General features: G+C 43.5%; 1 protein-coding gene and 1 pseudogene across 2 annotated transcripts; one reads left to right on the forward strand and one right to left on the reverse strand.

Annotated features, from left to right (window-relative positions):
• The first annotated feature begins 789 nt into the window (after positions 1–789).
• On the forward strand, positions 790–2,297 carry LOC147856743 (deoxyuridine 5'-triphosphate nucleotidohydrolase-like; annotated as a pseudogene). The gene is made up of 3 exons (XR_015530616.1): positions 790–985; positions 1,463–1,554; positions 1,871–2,297. The product of XR_015530616.1 is annotated as a deoxyuridine 5'-triphosphate nucleotidohydrolase-like (transcript).
• Positions 2,298–7,906: 5,609 nt separating this feature from the next.
• Positions 7,907–9,771, reverse strand: LOC147856744 (putative carboxylesterase 18). The gene has a single exon (XM_087328111.1). The coding sequence runs from the start codon at positions 9,537–9,539 to the stop codon at positions 8,436–8,438; it is 1,104 nt and encodes a 367-aa protein (XP_087184237.1). The 5' UTR covers positions 9,540–9,771; the 3' UTR covers positions 7,907–8,435.
• Between the last annotated feature and the right edge of the window lie 11,740 nt (positions 9,772–21,511).

Here is a 21,511-nt window from a genome sequence, read left to right on the forward strand (position 1 = left end):
GGTTTCAAGGCCAAGAAACCAAACCGAACCGTGCCCATTGCTAGCTCCTAAAGAGAGAAAGCCATGGATCCACAAGTAAACATGTATACATATATGCATACGTGATGGGTCATGGTAGCGGTAAGTCTTCCTGATGTAATGGTAAAGAACGGAATTTCTTTTTGTTTCCATATCTACTAATGGGCCAATTTTGTGTTGTAATGGACCAAATCTTCATGGTCTGGTTTCAAATCTCGCTTTCTTGTTTTGCAGACAGAGTTCATGGTGAAGATGGAGGGTGAGGAGTGTGTGTCTGCCATTCACGCGAGAAGTTAGATCCTCTAGAAGGTATGCATACCTTTCTTTATCTTGAAGCTATTCTAGATTTTTTTGTTTTTTGTTTTTTCCATATATCGTCTCTTCTATTGTTGGGAAACTTAATATATGTAGTTACTTCAACTTAATCTTCATCAAGCAAGAATCAACTTACAAGATTAGTGTGATCAATCTTCATGGAATGATAATCAAACAAAAGACTTTGAGATTTAAAACGAAGGAGCAGGCTAACTTTTCGCTGAATCCACATGCATGCAAATTGTCCAAAGTGGTCTCCAGCTTTAATATTGAATTTAGAATTTAAGCTTGATGTAGTGGGCACACAACATAATAAAATAGCAGTGTGATAATCTTGAAGGTTGATTATGTATTCATGATCTTCTTCTTTTGGGCATTTGTAACAATCAGGGGTCAAAATAGTTGAGATTGATCCCCCAAATAATGTAGTCAGAGTAGAAGGCACAACAAGTTTAATCAGTAGTTGTTCTAGAGTCGTAGGTCTCCGCAAGTTCACCATGGCTGCTTCCTCGATCTCGGGTATGGAACCGAACCCTAACCTCAATGTCCTTCACCATAACACTACTAAAAACCTTCTCGTCAAGAAGCTCTCGGCCAACGCCATAATTCCTTCTCAAGGTTCGGCGCTCGCAGCAAGTTACGACATCTCTAGGTCAATAAAAAAAAGACAAGCTTTCTTTTTTCTCTTCGTTTGTATCTTATTTAAATGTTTTATGTTTAGCTTTCATGACGATCTACTGTTTATTTTGTTCTTTTAGTTTGTGGAGCATACATAACGCCTTTTTTTGGGAACAGATATTATTTTAGTAAACTCCTAGTTTAAACACAAATCTAGTTTATTATCTAATGATGTGCCTAAAGGCTGTAATGTTTTTGGTATTCATTAACCTTCAGTGTATTTCTTAAATCTGTGGAAATCATGCTTAAATCTTCACCATTAATGTGGCTCAAAGAGATCATTGCACGTGTGTAAATCATTCGTCCACAAGTTAAAACACCAAGAGTTTTGTTTTTTAATCTTAACCTTCATTTTGGTTCTTTTTAATTGTATTTATTATTATTATTACTGTTGATTGGATCTCCTTAATGCTCATGTATCTTGGCGTGTTTTGTGATCATCCGAAAACAGTGCCTATGATGATGTGGTTCCAGCTCGGGGCAAAGCTTTGATCAAAACGGACTTGTCAATTGCCATTCCTGAGGGAACTTATGCCATGCTAGGTAAAAAGGAAACTTTACAAGAAACCTTGAATTTTCAACTTCTGTAACTTACGCGCACACATGTGACTAATACTTACATGCATATGTATGTCATAGACATGTGTTTGCATCCATCTTATATTTGCGTTTGTTTATCAATAAACATCTAGTAGAGTATTTGAGGGTGTTTGCATTGAAAGCAAAAAAACTACAATGCATCCACAAGCATTTACATTGTTCCTAAGTATTCTTTTTTGTAAAAATGCAGACAATGGAAGTGCTCAAATATTAAAGGTAATTGATGGCACCAATTGCATTGTGGTGGCATTTTTTCCAGCTCCTAGGTCAGGTCTGGCATGGAAGCACTCCATTGATGTAGGGGCCTGACTCCATCTTCAATCACTCGGACCAAGATTTTGCTGTCAAAGCTGGTGACCGTGTAGCACAACTCATCCTTGAGAGGATTGTGATGCCTGATGTCATGGAGGTTGAGGATTTAGAGAGCACTATTAGAGGCAGTGGTGGGTTCGGCTCTACAGGCATTGGCGTACCGTCATCGTCTTAATACTATTTATTGATTTACTCTGCACCTCAACTGAATTTCGGGAAAATATTGAGCAAGAAAGTACTTGTCCAAATGCTCCAAGTAACTAGAGTTTATTTGTCCCTCTCGTGGACGATTTCTTTCTTGCAGAAATTGAGTTTTTACTTGTCATGTTTGATACTTTGTTTTAATGATACAATAAATTGAGATCACAAATGCTGTGTACGGACGACAAATCATGAAATGTTACCAAATGCAGTGGCGTATATCATATCAACATGAGCTTTGCTACTTTTGATAGCCACTTCACACCAATGACTCCCACAATCACTTGATGAAAACATACTTTAATTTAACAGTCGGCAATGGTTCGGTTTGAATTGAACCGAACTGACCGCGACATAACGGTTTAAACGGTTCAGGTTAAAGTTTTTTTAAACGGTTCGGTTTTGTTTGGTTTCAACGGTTAGAAACCGTGGTTTAATGGTTTTTAATTTTGTTTTTAAAAAAAATCTTTTCATTTTAAAGCCTAATTCTCACATTTTAGGAAAATCTTTATAATTTTGAAAAATTAAAATTTAAAATAATGTGGTGTTCCTTTGGTGCAAGTGCATGGCTTCATGTGGTGGTGTACATGTGTTCCTTTGTGCCACCCTTTTAGCACGCCCTTTTAGCATGCATGTAGCTAAACACTAGGCCATTCAAGACTATGAATTGATTGAGTTCTAACCTCTTGCCCCTTGGATGGGTTGTTGAGGCTAGCCTTGATCTTGTTTGCAAATTTATTGGTTATGGTTTTCATGGTTATCGCATTGAGAAAAGAATCATCCTACAAAATGCAAGTCGCAAATACTTGGAGTTAATGGGGCTTTAATAAGTAGTGTGATTGTTGTGTAAGCATCATCCATCTAGAAAGGGCGTTGGCCTTCCTTGTTGAGCCCCAAGTCAAAAAATAAACTCGAAAGTCATAGCCAATAAGAAATTCGACCATCGGGCCTAGCTTCTATTCAAAGTTCAAGTGGTCACGGTGAAATCGTCTTATGGTTAGTCACCACTTGAATGTAGTGTTGTGCTCTAGCCAAGTAGGGTTGCCATACATCAAAGGCAAAGACAATAGTGGTGAGCTCGTTATTATAGACCAAATAGATGATTTTTGAGGTCGTGAATTTGTAGAGGTAGTATGTCACTAGGTGTTGTGTTATGATGTCATCCAGTTGTGATAGGGGGACCTAGTAGCAAAATCAAAGGTGTTGGCTTTTGACTTGGAACATCTTTGTTGGGTCAAGATGATCGGGGCAAAGACAAAGGCTTGTTGAAGCACCTCGAAAGCCATTTAGGTAGTTGGGTGCTTATCACATTGGGTGCTTGCGAGATTGTTAACAAATCATCAATGTGGTCTCTGGAAAGTTTAACAAGAGATTCTTTATATTGCTCTAGATGCTTCGACAAAAATGATCACATGGAGCTTGTTCACCCAAGTTGACATTGACAATGACTTGTTGGAACTCTAAAGTATACATAGAGTTGCACATGAACCTTGTTGTAAAAGTAGGGTTCAATGAGTTTCATTCAATGTTGATCTGTCTCCCCAAATGTGGCGTCAAGATTGTTAAGGAATTTGGGAAATGTTTCTAGAAAAGGTGAGGAGGTCTCGACCAAAGGTGTGAACCAAGCATATGGGTTAATGTTCTGGAGAGGAGGCTCCCCACAAGACTGGCCTAATTGTAGTCATTACTTTATCAATGGGGATTTAGGTGTCATGATGACACTCACATCATGCCTCGAAGAAGGGGGATAGTGTTCTCGAAAAGATTTGAACCCACAACCTTGTTATACAAATGTCAAATCCTTAACCATTGTAGTAACATGTTTATGTGTAGAATATATAATCTAATATCGTAAGAATATTCTATATTACTTTATATTCTAGAATGTCCTAGAGTGTTCTATATGCTATAACCTTCTTCGAGGCATGATGTGAGTGTCATCATGATAGTAGATCATTGATACGAAAACTGTGATTTAGAAACCCTAAACACTCCCCTTGTTCCATTGAATTCATCGAATAGGATAGCCTTAGGCTCTTGAAGCATAGGAATGGAAAGAGGAACGAAGGAGATTTTGTGATGCTAGTAAATTGGATTCATCATGTTGGTGATTCATGGATGTGACAGGTTGGAGTTCTGACCTGATTCCCAAAGGTTTTTATTCTCAAGTTGGAGTTATTGTATGATCACTATGATTTGGTTTAGGTTGTTAGTAGTGTCAGACATGATGGTGGCTCTGAAAAGGATGGAACGTGAACAAATTGTCACAAACGAGGGATCACGTGAAATGGAGGGGGAAAATATTGTGTGAAAATGACTAAGAGTAAAGAATGAGAGCAAAAGACTTGAACCATAGTATTGACCATATGTACCATACGTGCATTCACATTCATGAATGTTTCAATCATTCGAGTATTATGGTAAACACCATCGAAGAATGGTAAATACCATACTTTTGGATTAATGATTTATTATGAGGTAAATAAACCTAAAAAAGAGAAAAAACTTTAAAAAAGGGGAAAAAAACACAAGAATGTTTGAATCACATTCACATTCGTTTTCCAACGTAGGGAAACGAATGTTATGCTAGACGAACACGAATTTTACGTACTATGACTTGAACTATGAATTCTGTAATTGGTGCTCACATTGTAATCAAAGTTGGAGAGATGTTTATGAAGAAAGGATTAGAGATGTGCATGCTCTAGTGTATTATCGAAAGTTCTAAAGATTTGCATGCTCTAGTAGATTTTAAGATATACAAGGACAACCATGGGTTAGTGAATTTTAGAATAAATCATTATAACCAAAGGTGAATAGCCAAGTGGTTAATATGTAGTAGAAAGAAATTATAAAGATTTGCATCTACCTGTAGATTTTAGGATATACAAGAACAACCATGGGTTAGTAGATTCTAGAATAAATAATGACAACCAAAGATGAATAGCGAAGTGGTTAATATGTACTAGAAAGCTCTAGAGATGTGCATGCTCTAGTGTATTCTAGAAAGTTATAAAGATTTGCATGCACTTGCAGATTTTAGGATATAAAAGGACAACCATGGTTTACTACATTCTATAATAAATAATCATAACAAAGGTGAATAGCCAAGTGGTTAAGGTTATTCATTGTGTGGGGATTCGGGAATACCCTTAACCATTTTGGCCATTTACGTATTTTAGTGTTATTATTATTTTATATATTTTTTGGTTGTTCCCTTTTCCCTTTTTCTACATTTGGATCCACCTCATCAAGACATTGTCATCATCTTCTAGTAAGGTGTGGCCAAACTTCATCTCTTTATCTCAAATTCATGAGTCATGAACTTGTTCACCCCCCCTAGTCTTGGTCATACTTCAAAAGTTGAGCAAAATGGTGCTGAGATTTGGAAAGAATCACCATCACACTCATGTCCCTATTTTGTCTTGACAGTACCCATTTGTTGAATGCTTAACAACTTGCTTTCATGGCCTTCCCAACCCCTAATTCTTCAAGTAATGCCAACGAGACAACGGGAACTTACCTCAATATGAAATAGGAAGCAATAGGATTTGTTTACACATGTAAATTGTAATATTGGAGAGAGATGTAGCCAAGCCAATACAACAATGAAAATTTCTATATACTCTCTTTTTTACCTCTTCGGGCTTTTATGCATAAAAGGGGCTACTTTGATGGCTCTACCCCTTCTTAAAGTACTTCACTTTTTCTACTTCATTCAACTTTATACATAGGCCCATCAAAGGTTCTTGCAATAATTGGTACCCTTATAACCTTTGTCCATAGAAATCTCGAAGGCTAACTTTCCTAATTCTCAAATTGCCTTTTTATTTATAAATCATATTTATATCCTTTATTATGCTAAATCATATTTATGAAAATTTTCTCCAATATTACCAGAATTGTATGTCTTTTTTGGGAGGGATAATCGAGCATCCCCAAAGCTTTTATCATCCTTCTCTTTTTGCACGTCATTATACTTGCATGTTTGAATCGATCTGATCAAAGCTTTTGTTTTTTTATGCACATGCATGATTCATGTCCCAAGTACCCTTTTTGTGCTCTTGATTTAGGACAAGCAAATAGCCATAAACTGTTTGAACTAGAAATTCCATCTATGATGCAATGACTTTGCAAGCTCCAGCTCATCCATGAGATGTACCATCAATTGAGTTTAATGTTCAAAGCGTTGGTTGGGAAATATATGGTCTTCCACCAGTCAACATATTTGCATGCATATTTTCTTGCTTTCATAATTGAGGGTAATTAATCTCTTTACCAGGAATTCGACTAATAAAGTTTCCAAGCATATGTGTATATACATTTTTTGACATCGTTGCTCAACGTTGACAAAGAGTGTTCAAGATAGGCAATGCAACACCTTATGCTTGTCACATGATACATGATATAAAACCTATTAACTCTTTATCTCCTGTAAATGGATCTTTTAATCAATGTATGGTATTCATAGGTGTTCTAAAATGATATCATTCACTTCAATCGTCTCCACCTTGGATAAGACCCAAGGAGCATGAGGCAAGTTTCCATCCTGATCAAGTCATAAATGTTGCATCGTATTCATAGTTTGAAAGTCTTTACATGCAGTTATGTTCTCATATTTACACTGAAATATGAATGGGATCAAGATGATGATGAATAAATTATTGTATTTCTAGATGGGCATATTTGTGCATTGATCATACAAGACCATTCTACTCAACATGTAAATTAACAAATAATGTTTAATGTGCATCAACTACCATTGATGATTGATCATTGAACGCAATGACAACAAAGAAATAAATGTGTTGCCACTAGTGAATACTCTTTAAAATATGTTGTGAAATAGTGAGTGGATCCAATGTTTGAGGAAAAAGGTGCATATTGTTAATGAAACAAGCAACAAGTGACTTCTTAACCATGACCAATGGAGACAATGGTCAAGTTGTTAATGCAATGGATAGGCTGACTAGTTAATGTAGTAGACGGGTTAATCTATCATGTTTATCAACCTGATGTATTGTTGGAACCTAGAATGCTAACGTTAGTTCTTCATTAGAAAACCATTACGAAGCTCATTAACATAGAACTTACCTTATATCAATTTTTTGTTGTAATCATGCATCAACACTATGCTAATAATACAACGTGTCTTCTCCATATTTGTGAATTGTGCACATGTTATGTTTTTATCAATCAATAGTTAAACATGTGCCTCTTCTAGTGGGTTCTCTTATAAGTTTGTAACCGACACAAAATTGATAGAAATTGTACTTGAAGTTGAGAGGCTATCACATGTACTATAGTCTATAATTTACCTCAGTGTCCTTTCCTAAGGTTACATGAAATAGGTAACACTTCACTTATACTTGTTTATTGTGTGGGGCCTTAACAACCCTATCTAAATAGATGTTGTATCTTGAGAAGCTCAAATGTGGAGGGAGTTTCCAACCAAGATTCATATCGAGTTATCCTAAGACTAGATTGTTTTCACATTAAAGTGAATTTGGACACCATGGTTCTAGAGTCAATATCCTGAAAGTTGCCAATAACTAGAAAATCTTAGAAGTAATTTGAATATAAATACTCAATGCGACTCCTTGAAGAACATGAACTTAGGAAGAGTGGGTTGGTCAAAGAATACATGGTTGCATAATGTCCATATTGTTCACAATCCCTAAAATATGACCTAATTAGTAAATTGTTTTAACTCTAAAATAACTTTGGAACTATTCCCAAATTGAATTCATTTGAATCGATTGTGAAGGTGGTTCAATAACATGTAATAGAAACAATTTTTAACACCTGGAAAACAATAGTGAACGTCTAATCGTCCCAAAGAATTGTGATGTATTTTGCATGTTATATAGAGGACATAAAACACCCAAAAAATATCTTCTCCAAGAGGTATGGTAATATAGTGCTAGTTATTACCTTTCTACCTAAACTATAATAGGACAGGCACTAAAGAGTGTTGTACTAGCGGTGTGGTGCTAAAAAAAGGAAGGGTAGTGAGCACTCACTTCACATACGTGAATCTACAAATGATACAAATGAAAGTTAAGTGGTAACTGTAAATAATAATAACCTTGAAGGGGTTGCTACCTTCGTCCGACAACATTAAGAATTCATAATTGTATTCTATTGGGTATCTTCTACACTTATATACTTTTACTATTGTAGCACTACTAGATACATAACTAAGTTACCTTGGGCATAGTTTCACAAGAATAACAAATGTGGGACATGTTCATGAAACCCTTGGTTTTGCTATTATCCACCTATACTCTTATTGAATGATCCTTGGTGGCTTAGTGACCACTATCACTAGAGAGGCAAGAGAGGATGAATTGGGCGAGGTGTGTGCGGAATTGGGTAGTGAGGCGTAACTGCGGGAAGAAGTGGAAGCAGTGGATCCCACCCCGATACAACTGGACATGGACGGTTTGCCCGGCCCGGCGCCGTCCTTCCACGAACCTAACTTGATGCTCTTTGAGGCAATCGTATTCGCCCACGGTGACAAACAAAGGGGGTAGATCACTAGAAGACCCGTGTTTGGTCGGGGCCGGGGGAGACATGTTACCGGTGCCGGGCCCGGGCCCGGGGTTTGAGGCGGGGTGGTCCCGGCCAGAGCCCTCGGGTAAAAAATCCCGCCACGCCGCGTCACACATGTGATAATTCAACATGACTGCGCCCGTCCCAAGCCGAAGTTCGGCCTGCGTCCTCTCCTCGCTCCCGAAGAAAGGGAAGAGCGCGATGACCCCCTTCACCGTGAGGGATCCCAGGAAGGCTCCCGAGGCCACACGGGATGCCACGTGGTGGGCAATGTTCCCGCCCGCGCTCTCGCCCACGAGGAAGCACTTGGAGAGGTCAGCACCATGCAAGGGGCTGCTGCTCTTAGGCATGTCAAGGCTCTTCTCGGATGGATGATCTAGGATGGATGCCGCCCATCCAAGCGCGGCGAAGCAATCGTCATAGGCGGCCGGGTATCGGAACTCGGGGGTCTTCCGGTAATCCACCGAGACCACGACGGCCGAGAATTCGCGCGCCAAGTATCGGCCGAACATGTCCGACAAGATGGAGCTCGCGGAGAACAGTGTGAAACCACCCCCATGGAAGTAGAACACTAGGGGCGCGCCCATTGTGTCCATGCGATTCGGCTTAAACACTCGGACCCAAATCCCCGTCTCCCGATCGATGACCACATCTTGTGCCGAAATGCCGTCTCTCTCTTTCGGTCCGACTCGCCGATCGATGAGCCTTTGCATGGTCCGATGTGGATACCCGTCTTTTCTTATGGTGAGCCATGAATTGAACCTAAGAAGGAGCTTCAACCATAGAGGCAGCTCCATTGGCCATTTCTCTTCACTGCAAAACTTGGTCATGTTTAACTCATCACTTGGTATGTCCTCCATCTCTACTTACTTCCCTGAAACAAGCTCCTCCTGCATCTCTTTCTTACCCTTCTCTTTCTCTCTCTGCCTGTGCTCTATAATTAGAGTGAGATTGGATATATATGGAATATTGTGTGAAAATCTCACCCACGGGTTTTTAGCCATGGGACTTTAGGCCCAACAACCTTGAGCCCAAAATCTGGCCCCACTCTTGCGTTCACATATGGACCTCCGGCAAAATTGTTAATGAGTGGGCCTGTCATATTCCATGAGATTTAATGTCATGCATTCATCACTTCATGAGCGTTAAACCTATGCTTGTGTGTTGTTAATGTAGCATGGTCTTGAGAGAATAGAAGTTCAACTAGGTATAGTGAAAGGAAGACAATTGAAAGAATAAACTAATGTTGGTTTTACGCGACACACGCTCTTTGTTGGTGAATTCTGATGACTCTAATAAGCTCACCCGTCAAAGCATTGGGAATACTCTGATGCTTTCAATGACATATATTGTCATACAATTATCGATATATATATGAGATCTCTAATACATATAGTTTATGAACACCTAGAGTCTAAGTTACAATCGTGGGTTGATGTAGTGGTACCATGCACAACTCTTAATCATTTGATGGTACATGTTCATACCAATGCATTAGGTGTCCCTCTAATGGGCATTGAATCGATACATGCCAATAAGCTAAGAAGTGTAGAGAACGAGAGTTGTTGAAGCTAGCGTATTGGAAGATAAAACGGCGGAAATAACTATGAGCAATTACGATGTATCGTGTTACTCAATTGGCCATCATCTTAGACACTAGAGAAAACTACCAACATCTAATCCTTCAAGAGCAACAAATGCCCTAGGGTCTTCATTATTAACTTCAATGACACTATCTCTCAACAATATCATTTAGGAGTGAATTACAAATTGTATTTCGTTGTCATGTTAGACTTGAATACCGAACTGTTTCATGTCTTTGTTCAAAGTTTAATGTATGGTTGTCACTGAGGTAGGTAGAGGAACCACTTTACCTTGTCATGGGATTTGAATGTGCCCCATCTATTTGAGCCAACTAGTTTCGTTTGTTGTTCAATCTATTAGTGTGTTCTTTCAATGAAGCCAAAAACAAGAAAACATAAAATAATGCATTCACTTGATTATCACATTTTTCCATCTACATTGGCATTTTGTAAGAACGCTCCCAAGAGACTTGTTATAAAGTCTATTGATATTTATTTGAAAATGAAATGAAAGGTAAGTACTACCACTTGTATGTACTAGTTTAAGTTTGTGAGGCCATTAAAAAAAAAAAAAAAAACTATACCACATATGGTGGCTCACCAAAAACAGGTCTTCAACCAATTAAAATAGTTATTAATCAAGATCTTATTTGTTAATTTTGAATATGAACAAGTTTTGATGTCTATCAATTTTATGAAGAGAAAACGGATGTCATTTTTCTTATTTAATGCTTAACTATATGAGAAACATTATTCCTCCAAAATTTGGGTGAACCATGCCATTTATCAAGTAAGATTAAGAAGATCATTGTTGCTCCAAACGATTGGTGTTCAAGAAATAGCTTAACAAGTCTCTAAAACACTAGTTGAATAATTGAACTTTGCATAGTAAGAAAACAAAAAAACAATATATGATCTCGATTCTCTCCAAAACTAATATAAATTTTCTCTATTTTCTCCATGCATGGAAAGGAAACATGGCCAATTATACTTTTCTCAAACATATTATCATTTACACAAGTTTTTCATTTCGCTTTCCTACTTTGCTGGTCAAAATAATACATATATTCTTGAATGTGTAAGTTTTTAAATAAGCAACATACGAATTTTATAATAGATAACCATTTTCGCACTTGATCCAATATTGTACATGGACCACAATATAGTATGAGTGTTCTTTACATACGCATCACACGTATTATGACAATTAATGCTTTATGTTTACTTTGGACATATAAAATGTGACATGTTCACATGCTTACTAGTTATCTAATAATGCCCATTAATTTTTTATATATGGTTCAAATATTGAAATTTGAAATGACTACAATGGAGGTCCTCATTCTACAATGAAGATCCTCGTGTTAGCATATAAAACAAACATGCGTACTATTAATTTCAAATATAGTATGCCATGCGTAAGACTACAACACGACATGCATAATAAAGCACTTGAATTTTCAAAATCACTCAAAAGGATATTGTGTGTGAGAATGTGCATTGTGCTCATGAGATATGGTTCACGTAGCTCCCAACACTATAAACATGACTATAATATCTCTGCCAAAGTTAACCAATGAGTGAGTGAGCGAGTGTGTGTCACTTCTACGTGGACTACATCGAGCACACATCTTTCTCTTAGTTGGACTTTTATCTCTTTATGTTGGGATAAAGATAATTTTTTACCCTTTCATTGGTAAAATAGGCAAGAGTGGTCGCTAAGAACTTTTGAGCTATTAACACTAATGTCATGGCCTAAGCTCCTCTTCCTTTTCTCTCTTAAATAGTTATTACAACTAAGAATCTAATTAGTGCCACAATGTGGCTTAATCATTCAATTTATTAGTTGTGTCGTTACACATGCACAAATGAGAAAAATTCAGATGGTTTATCTTAGATTAAGGCACATTGTGGCATTAATTAAGTACAAGTAGATTATTGTAAGGCCTTGTGGTAAATAATTTAATACTAATCTTATGAAAAATGTGAGAGAGAGAGAGAGAGAGAGAGAGAGAGAGAGAGAGAGAGAGAATATAGCTCTAGCCTGAGTCTTAAGAATAATGAAGAAGACTAAAAAGGCATAAAAATGACCTTTATAGTCTTGTATAATAATTTGGTCTTTTCACACTAGTGTGGCCACAAGGCTTTATACTCGAATAACATTTCCTATTGTGGCTTCTTCTCTTGCAACAAGACTGGTATCATTCGTACCAATACTGATATCCTTATTGCATCATAAAACATATGATAGACCTACTAAACATTCCCCAAACTTAATGAATGCACACTCTTGGGTGTATGCACTACATTACTAGATGAGCCCTAGTCCGTCAAGTCAAGGAGGCGTAAAGAGGAAAGATTAGTGTTAGGTGAGAGGCAGATGTCATTGGGGCTGGAGATAGTGCAAAAGGTATGGTTGGTGAGAAAGGAGACAATGCGATGAGAACCATTGCCTATATTCAAAAGACACATATGATAGATCAACCATCTATCTCATCCTCTATGTGGATGATATACTATTTATCGATCTTCGACAAATCAATTGTCTATCTAATACTCTATGTGGATGATATGTTGCTTACCGATCTATGTTGGTGAATTTATGAATCTTTGACAACAACTGCACTTGAATTTTTCCATGGACTTAAGGTAATTTGCGACATATTCTCCAAATGACTCGATAGAAACTAAAGAGTCAAAGGTAGACGACGTTAATGACGATGCGAACAACAATTGAAATGAGGAGTTAACCCCATGGTTAACGGTATAACACACAAGTCTAACACGTGATTAATGACAAACCACCAAGTTTAAATGCCCAAATCACAAAATTAGTCAAAATGAGTTTTGTTTTACAAATGTTGAGTCGGCATCACAATTAGTGCAATGAATGTGGTGGCTTTTACAAGGCAAATAGTAAACAAAAATCGGAAATGGGAGATGATGGTTGGGACTCGAAGCTTCCGATGAGGGGGAGTTGAGTGGACTGACGCGAAATATGCGGAATATTACTCGGCCACAACCGAGTCTCAGATCGTGTCATTTAGAATCGAACACAGAAAATGGGAATGGAGGAGAAATACACGTACACACAGACAACAAGAAACAAGAGAGAGTGCACAGGATGTTTGCGTGGAAAACCCTAAATGGGAAAAACCACGGGAGTCCACAAACTCCAAGCTATCACTATGTCAAAGAGGAATACAACAAGGGAACACAAACGCAACAACCTCATGCTCACAATCTTCGCCTAGCGGCGGTTAGAACAAAGACACACTCTGTCTCTCTCTCTACTACACTATGTACATCAGTTACACCAATAACTCTATACAAAATGACAACACAATAATCTACAACTACACGACTCCTGTTTGCTCTAGGTCATATTTATACTAATATGACTTTCAGGCTATTTATAGATATAGCCCCAATGGGGTAACAGAAACATATTTACATCTATGTCCCTTCATCCGGTGAGAGGTTCTCACTGGGCTTGTGTCATCTGGTTCTCATCGGGTCTTCCTTGCCGGGTACTCATCATCCGGTTCTCACGGGGCCTTCATCATCCCATCCGGAGGGATCCTAACAAATTCCCCCTTCACTCCGGCATGGGATGTCTGGTTAATCCAATTCGCTTTCAGCATGCGTCCAGCTTGTTAGGGGTCAGCACCTTGGTCAACATATCTGACCCATTCTCCTCCATGTGGATCTTCGTCAACACGAACTCTTGATCTTCCACTCGCTCCCGGATCCAGTGGTACCTCCGCCAGATGTGCTTCATCTTGGAATGATACGCCGCATTCTTCGCAAGGTGGATGGCACTTTGATTGTCGCAATAGAGCTGGTATTCCTCTTGCCGGATCCCTAGCTCTTCGATGAAGTCCTTCATCCATAGTATTTCCTTGCCGGCTTCCACAACTGCCATGTACTCCGCTTCCGTGGTTGATAATACAACCGTCTTCTACAACCTTGACTGCCATGAAACAGCTCCCCCTGCATATGTCATAACATATCCCGATGTTGACCGGCTGGTATCCGCATCAACCGACATATCCAAATTGGTGAAACCGTTGTCGTGAAGAAAACTGGCCCTAAGGGGAATCAAGGAATTAAAGGTGTGAACCTACCCTTGCACGAGTGTGTGCGAATTGATACATTGTACGTAACTAGGAATAGGACGATTGATGTAAATAAACTAGGTATGGCATGTTTATTAGCTAGGAAATTGATGTGTATCTCTGTCCGAAGGGACAAAGAATAAAGTTGATGTGTTTTGATGTAACAGGCTCCTCGATGACCTATAAAAGGGAGGGGAGAAGAAGAAGAAAAGGGTTTTTTTTTTTTTTTTGAGAGAAGGAAGTGCTGTTGGACTGGAAACCGAGCTCTCTCCTCCACCACGGTTGTTGCAGGGATTTGGGTTAGGTTGGTTGCCTCTATTGCGCGAAAGCCCGCGTGCTTTCGGTAGAGGCTCCACCACGTATTTCAGTGTGTGTTGAGTCTGTCACTGGCTTGCCGGTTGTAACATTGCAAGTAGTAATCTATATTGTTATTGGAATCAATTCTTTCTTTCTTGTCTGTCTGTGCTCCTGCAAATCTCTCTTCCTCTTATCTCTCACGCTCCTCGGTTCAGGGCCCCCGTGGTCCCGCCTTATTTCCACATGCATGCGCGTAATAACGCGACATATTTGGTGAACCCGACGTGAAATAGGTGGTAGAGGAGTCGAAGATGAGGGGATTGGAGCTCGCCGAAGCCATGGCGGCAGCGGTTGATAGGATAGTAAGTGCTCGCGAGGGCACGAGCGCCCTCGACAGGGCCATTGAAGCAATTGTCGGCATGATAGGCCGATTCGGTGGGAAGGACGCCACGAGCTATTTGGTGGCCTACCGAACCGACATGGTGATGAGGGACATTCCGGAGGATAAGTATCTGGACAGGTTCCCTCGGGTGGCGACACCGGGCATCCACGCAGAGGTGCTCAAGGTACGAGTTGGATGTCGGACCTGGGGAGAATTCGAAGCACGACTCCTCAAAAGGTATGGGCTTGATGACGCGCTTCGGCTATCGAAGCGGGACTTCATGGAGTGGGTGGAAACCCCCGGAAAAGGGAGGAATGCGTCGGCGCTCCTCCGAGAGTTCGAAGAATGCTTCGCACGGCTCTCGACGCTGGACAGGACCGTGCTGGACACGAGCCGTGTCTTGTTGTTCGTCAAATCGGTGGACGTGCGGGATAGGGGCCAGGTGGGTCTCTTGCTGGAGACTGATGATGGGCTGACGACCGATTGGGCCATGGTCAAGGGGGTCTGCAGCCACTTCGACAAACGGCGAGAGTGGGGCGACGAGAAGTCGTCGGTGACGGGACCCACCCCGGCTAGGAAGTTCGACGAGCCTTCACCGGCACGAAGGGAGGAAACCCGGGATTGGCTTGACACTGGCTCCGCATCGACCGGAGCGGTCAAGGGCCCATCGGGGGGAGCGGCTCTTGAGGAGCTGACACAAATGTGTTAGGAGATAGGTCCCTCCGGATGGGAAGGGAGAAGAACAGTGCTGATGAACAAACTCGGCCGAGGCCGAAACCGGATGACGAGTACCCGGTCACGGAGAGCCGGATGGTGCAGACCCGGTGAGAACTGGATGAGGAGTACCCGGCTTCGGAGAGCCGGATGGTGCAGACCCAGTGAGAACCAGATGGTGTAGACCCGGTGAGAACCGGATGAGCAGTACCCGGCTACGGAGAGCCGGATGGTGCAGACCCGGTGAGGAGTGCTCACCGGATGAAGAGACATATTCGTAAATATGCTTTTGAGAGTCCATCATGGCTATATTTATAAATAGCCGAAAAGTCATATTAGTATAAATATGACTTAGGGAAAACTTTTAGATGTTGTTATTCTTGTTGGTGCAAGAAGAGAGAGAGTGTGTAACCGTGTACAGAGAGAGAGAGAGAGAGAAAGAGGTCGTTGCCTCTGTTGAAACCGCCGCCTGTGGCGAAGATCGTGAGCACGAGGTCGTTGCCTCCGTGAACTCACTGTTGTACATTCTAACATAGTGATAGTTTGTAGCCTGTGGGCTACCGTGGTTTTTTCCCTAGTTTGGGGTTTTCCATGTAAACATCCCGTGTACTCTTCTCTTCTTTGTGTCGTGCATTTATCTCCCGGTTTCTGTGTATGATTCTAAGCTCGGTTGTGGCTGAGCGTTGCGTATACGAAGCGTTCAGTTCTTGTCAAAATGGTGCGCGACCTGCAGATTGCGCAGGCCTAAAGAGACAGTGGAGGGCAACCACGCGACCGAAGGCCGCCGGCTGGACAACAGTGTATGTGGTGCGACGCGGTCAGACACAACTAATGAGACTACGTGGAGTTTGCCGAAGCCCTCAGGAGTAATGTGGTGTACCTATGGAACAGATGGGTGCACGCTGGTGATACTCGGAGAGAGGTGGAGACTAATTTCGGGCGTGGTGGGATGAAGCGGCTAATGGAAGAAGCGGAGGCGCGCCATGTGGAGGCCGTCCATTATTCATCATCGGTTGGGATCCGGGTGGGAGGTGACGAAGGCTGGGAAACGAGGGACTTTGTCTTTTGGCCCTTGGTGCTAGAAGGCCTCTCCGGCGCATGACTGAAGAGGGAGGAAGCGAGTCGCGCAAAGCAGCGGGTCAGGGAGGTCATTGGATGGGACAATCCGGTTGAAGAGAAGACCGGTCTCGTGGAAGCTGCATGCCAGAACTACGAGGTTCTAGTAGAAGACAAGCGCGCGGAAAAGGCCGGAGGTGCCAGGCCCTCACAACGGTACAAGACCCGGTTTAGGCAGAAACAAAACGATGCCGGTAACCTCGGTGCATCGGACAAAACGAAGCGGGCCGGTTACCGGCTGAGCATGGAGATTGAGAGGTCAACGGACCTGCGGAAGGTCCTCGAGGAACGGATCCTCAACAGCAAGGTGGAGCTGTTGCTGAGGGAGGTTCTCGGGATCTCCAAGAAGGAGTTCCACGATTCCATCGTGGACTTGGTGAAGCGGAAACGGCTCTCGACAGAGTCGGAAGCAGAGAAGCCGGTGGAGGTGCGAACCACGCACTTGGAAGGCATGGCCTTGTAAGACGAGTTGGCGGGAAGACATTATTCAAAGACGCATTGGGCCAGGGCCACTACGGAGACCCCTTTTCGGATCAGAGACGTCTAGGAGCCTGTGGTGGCATTCATAGACCATGGCTTGGAGATAAACCTGATGTCCATGGACTTCTATAGGAAGGGAAGGTGGCCGATCAACACCAAGCACGGTTGGAAAATACGCGCGGTGACCCGCGCTACGGAGGAGCTGCAAGGGGCATGCCCGAATGTACGCGTCAAGATCGGCGACGTCGAGATCGATCAACACTTTTTCGTGCAGGAGATGTCCTCGCACCTGGTGATACTCGGCGAGCCGTATATTTCGGCGGCGCGTATGGAGACAATGGTGCTGGATAATGGTTCGGCATACGTGCGCGTGAAGAGCCAAGATGGACGACACTCCGTCCAATTCCTGACCGTGCGACCGAACCATGAGAGGAACCGCGAAACCCTCGGCAACGGCGAACGAGGGGATTTTAGAGAGGGCTATCAAGGTGTGGGGCCACGATAGTCTGGACACCCCAAAAGAACCCCACACATGTACCATAGATAGAAAATTTTGGTTCTCCGATAACGGAGGTTGTACTATAGCTGGCATCAATGGCCGGGAGAAGAAAGACTCAGGGTGTATGGAGTCCTCGGCCCTGGCGAAGAGATTAGCAGTGCCAAGGAGGCGGTCTCCTACGATGACACCTTGGGGGAATTACGCAAGGTTGTCGAAGGAGGCCTTAGTGAAGACTGGGCAGTTCCGGTTAGTTCAGTGGAGATGTACGAAGTCATTGCTGACTTTGGGGAAAGGGTCGGGTCCGATTAGATGGCCCGTGTGGATACCAGGTACAAGACTGTGGACCGGAAGGTGAGGTCATTCGCGGCACCCTTGCCGGAGGGCAGCGAAGAGCGGATAAAGGGGGTCGCGTCAGAACCAAGTTTACGACGACCGGTCGACATAGGGCACCGATTCACCGACGTAACACTACGGGAGCTCAAGGTCGATGGGGGTGGGTTTCTACTGCCGGCGGAGGAGGACCGGTTTCGGAGGATGCTCGGAAGGATGGGAAAACCTTCGCATTCTCGCCGAAGGAGATCTTGTGCGTAGACCCGACGATCGTGGGGCGGATGGTGATATTCACGGTGTCGCATGTGCCGTGGAATCTCAAGCTGATTCCGCTACCCAGAGCTCACATCCCAAAATTGATGGAGCTACTGAAGTAGAAAGTGGAGATGGGCATCCTCGAACCGTCGAGCGCCCCATATTCGAATCGGTGGTTTACCGTGCCAAAGAAGAACGGTACGTTGCGCTTCATTCAGGACCTACAACCGGTCAACATGGTGACCATTCGTAATGTAGGTATTGGACCGACGATAGATGAGTTCGCGGAAGCCTTCGCCGGAAGGTCAATCTATTCAGTCGGTGATCTGTACTCGCGGTACGATTAGTTCCAACTAGCCGTGGAGAGCAGGGATATCACGACAATGCGGACCCCTCTCAGCTTAGTGCGGATGTGTACCCTGCCGCAAGGAGGGACAAACTCGGTGGCGCACATGGTGAATACGATGAACAAGGTGCTGAGGGACTGCATCCCGGACATCACCATGCCATTCCTGAACAACATCCCGATCAAAGGATGTCCGGTGGAGGATAAGGACGAGGCGGTTGGGCCGGACGGATGCCGGAGGTTCGTTGCGGACCACATTAATGATTGCGAGGAGGTACTGCAAAGGCTGGAGGATGCGCGACTCACCTTCTCCGGAGAGAAATCAACGTTCGGCCAATCAGAGATCCTAGTGGTCGGTCACCTGTGTGGGCCCTATGGCCGGAAATCGTCTCCTGCAAAGATAGAAGCCATCTCTGTAATGAATGAAGAGTGCAAGTCGGTTACGGAGGTGCGGAGGTTCCTAGGCACGTGCGCGTTCTACCACATCTGGATTCCACACTATGCACACGTCGTGGAACTGCTCTACGGGTTGCTGAAGAAGGGGCACAAATTTGAATGGGGCAAGGAGCATACGGAGTCGGTCCGGAGACTGAAGGAGGCGCTTACCGCAACACTAGCTCTCAGGAAAGCGGTCTACGGCAAGGAGGTCCCCATCTATGTAACCATTGACACAAGCCCGACCAGAATTAGATGGGTAATCAATCAAGAGGGTGAGAGCGGTGCGCGGTTCCCGATCTGGTTCGGGGCGAAGGTTCTCAGTGAGCAACATCGAGGATACACTCAAGTTAAGCGTGAACTATGGGGTATTGTTTCGGCGGTTAAGGCCGACAAAGATTATCTTATAGGGACGGAGGTAATAATCGAGATGGACTACCTACCGATTCAGGGTATGATTTCCGGATGCGCAACTCCGGACCTGGCAATGCTCAGGTGGATCGCATACATCAAGTTCCTAAATCCGGAGATATGGCACATCTCCAGGAAGGACAACGCCATGGCCGACCTGCTTTCAAGAGCACGGTTCGACGACGAGGACAACATGGTTTTGAAGGATGAGGAAGTCAACATAGACTTCTTCGAGTCGGCATACATAACGAGGGAGAGGAACCCTTCGACGCTTAGCGAATTTCACGAAGGCGAGTACAACGGGGAGTGGCTCCAGATCGGTAGGTTCCTGAAGACAATGACACCAGACGCAATGTGGACAAAGGAAGAGGCTAACCGGATCCGAAAGAAAGCTTACCGGTTCTTCTACGGTACGGGAACATATGGAGGCTCCCAAAGAAGTGAAGCGGCGTTCCACTCCGCGTAGTGGTGAGAAAGGACGAGCAGGACAAGTTGTTAACGACGTACCACGAGAGTCTTTGGGCTGGACACCGCGGGACATGGGCCATGTTCAAGAAGCTGAAGGAGAAGTACTGGTGGCCGGGACTATACCGAGATGTGCATCGGTTCGTAACGACTTGCGAAAGCTGTCAGATGCATTCCATAATCCGACATAGGGACGAGCTGCATCCGACTTACCCGCCAACCATCCACTTCAAGTGGATGGTGGATCTAGTGACGATACCAATGGGGGTAGGAGGACAGATGCGGTATTTGGTGCTGGTGCGAGAAGACTTGACGAACCAAGTGGAGGGCCGCGCACTGCAGAATAAGATGATTGCGACGGTGTTTCGATTCCTGATTGAGGAGGTGGTGTGCCGGTACGGGTGCGTAGGGAAGATCGTGGCAGATCGAGGGGAGCTGGACGCGCAGGAAGCCGAAGAGCTGTTCGACCGGCTAGGGGTCAAGCTGTCCCTCACTACGGCATAAACACGGAGGCAAATGGGATGGTGGAACGTGGGCACAGGCCAATCGTAAAGGCACTAGTACAAGCATGTGAAGGACGGGTTGGGGATTGGCTGCGGCTCCTCCCTTACGCGTTGTGGGCGGACCGGACTATGCACAATTCGGTAACCGAGTTCATGCCAGCAGAGTTGATGTACGGGCAAAAGCCGGTCATGTCGGTAGAACGAATGATCCCCTCATGGGCGGTGATAGATTGGAGGGGTGAGATGAGACGGGAAGAGCTATTGGCATTGCGGATTCGGCAGCTCGAGCGAAGACCGGGGGACGTGGAATGGGCAAAGGCGAAGCTGCGTGCGGCAAGGGAAAGGAACAAAGACAGGTTTGACCGAACATGCCGGTTGCGGCCAAAGAAGATCGAGGAAGGAGACTGGGTGTTGGTGTACGATAGCAGCCTCGACAACCAACACAGGGCAACACGCAAATTCATGAGAAGGTGGTTCGGGCCCTATGCCGTAATGAGCGTGAATGACAACGGGACGTATCATCTTGCGGAGCTCAACGGGACACGGTTAATGGTGCCGGTAGCCAGGAAGTGGATCAAGGTGTTCAAGAAGCAGCATGAGGACGAGCCGGACCCGGGAAGCGTGACCGACGACGTCGACTGGTCCGAAGCAGACGAGGATTCGGGAAATGACGGATGATTACGGGCCGATCTTCTCCGGCGAGTGTTAGTATCTGGCCCTTACCGGTGGATGCGTGGTTTGGTGGGGGTGGATGTCGTGAAGAAAACCGGCCCTAAGGGGAATCAAGGAATTAAAGGCGTGAACTCGCCCTTGTACGAGTGTGTGCGAATTGATACATTGTACGTAACTAGGAATAGGACGATTGATGTAAATAAACTAGGTATGGCATGTTTATTAG

The sequence above is a fragment of the Azolla caroliniana genome, unplaced genomic scaffold (genome assembly GCF_043228905.1).
Source record: "Azolla caroliniana isolate FFs.n. ecotype wild unplaced genomic scaffold, voAzoCaro1.0.p SCAF_12, whole genome shotgun sequence".
Classification (NCBI taxonomy): Eukaryota; Viridiplantae; Streptophyta; class Polypodiopsida; order Salviniales; family Salviniaceae; genus Azolla; species Azolla caroliniana.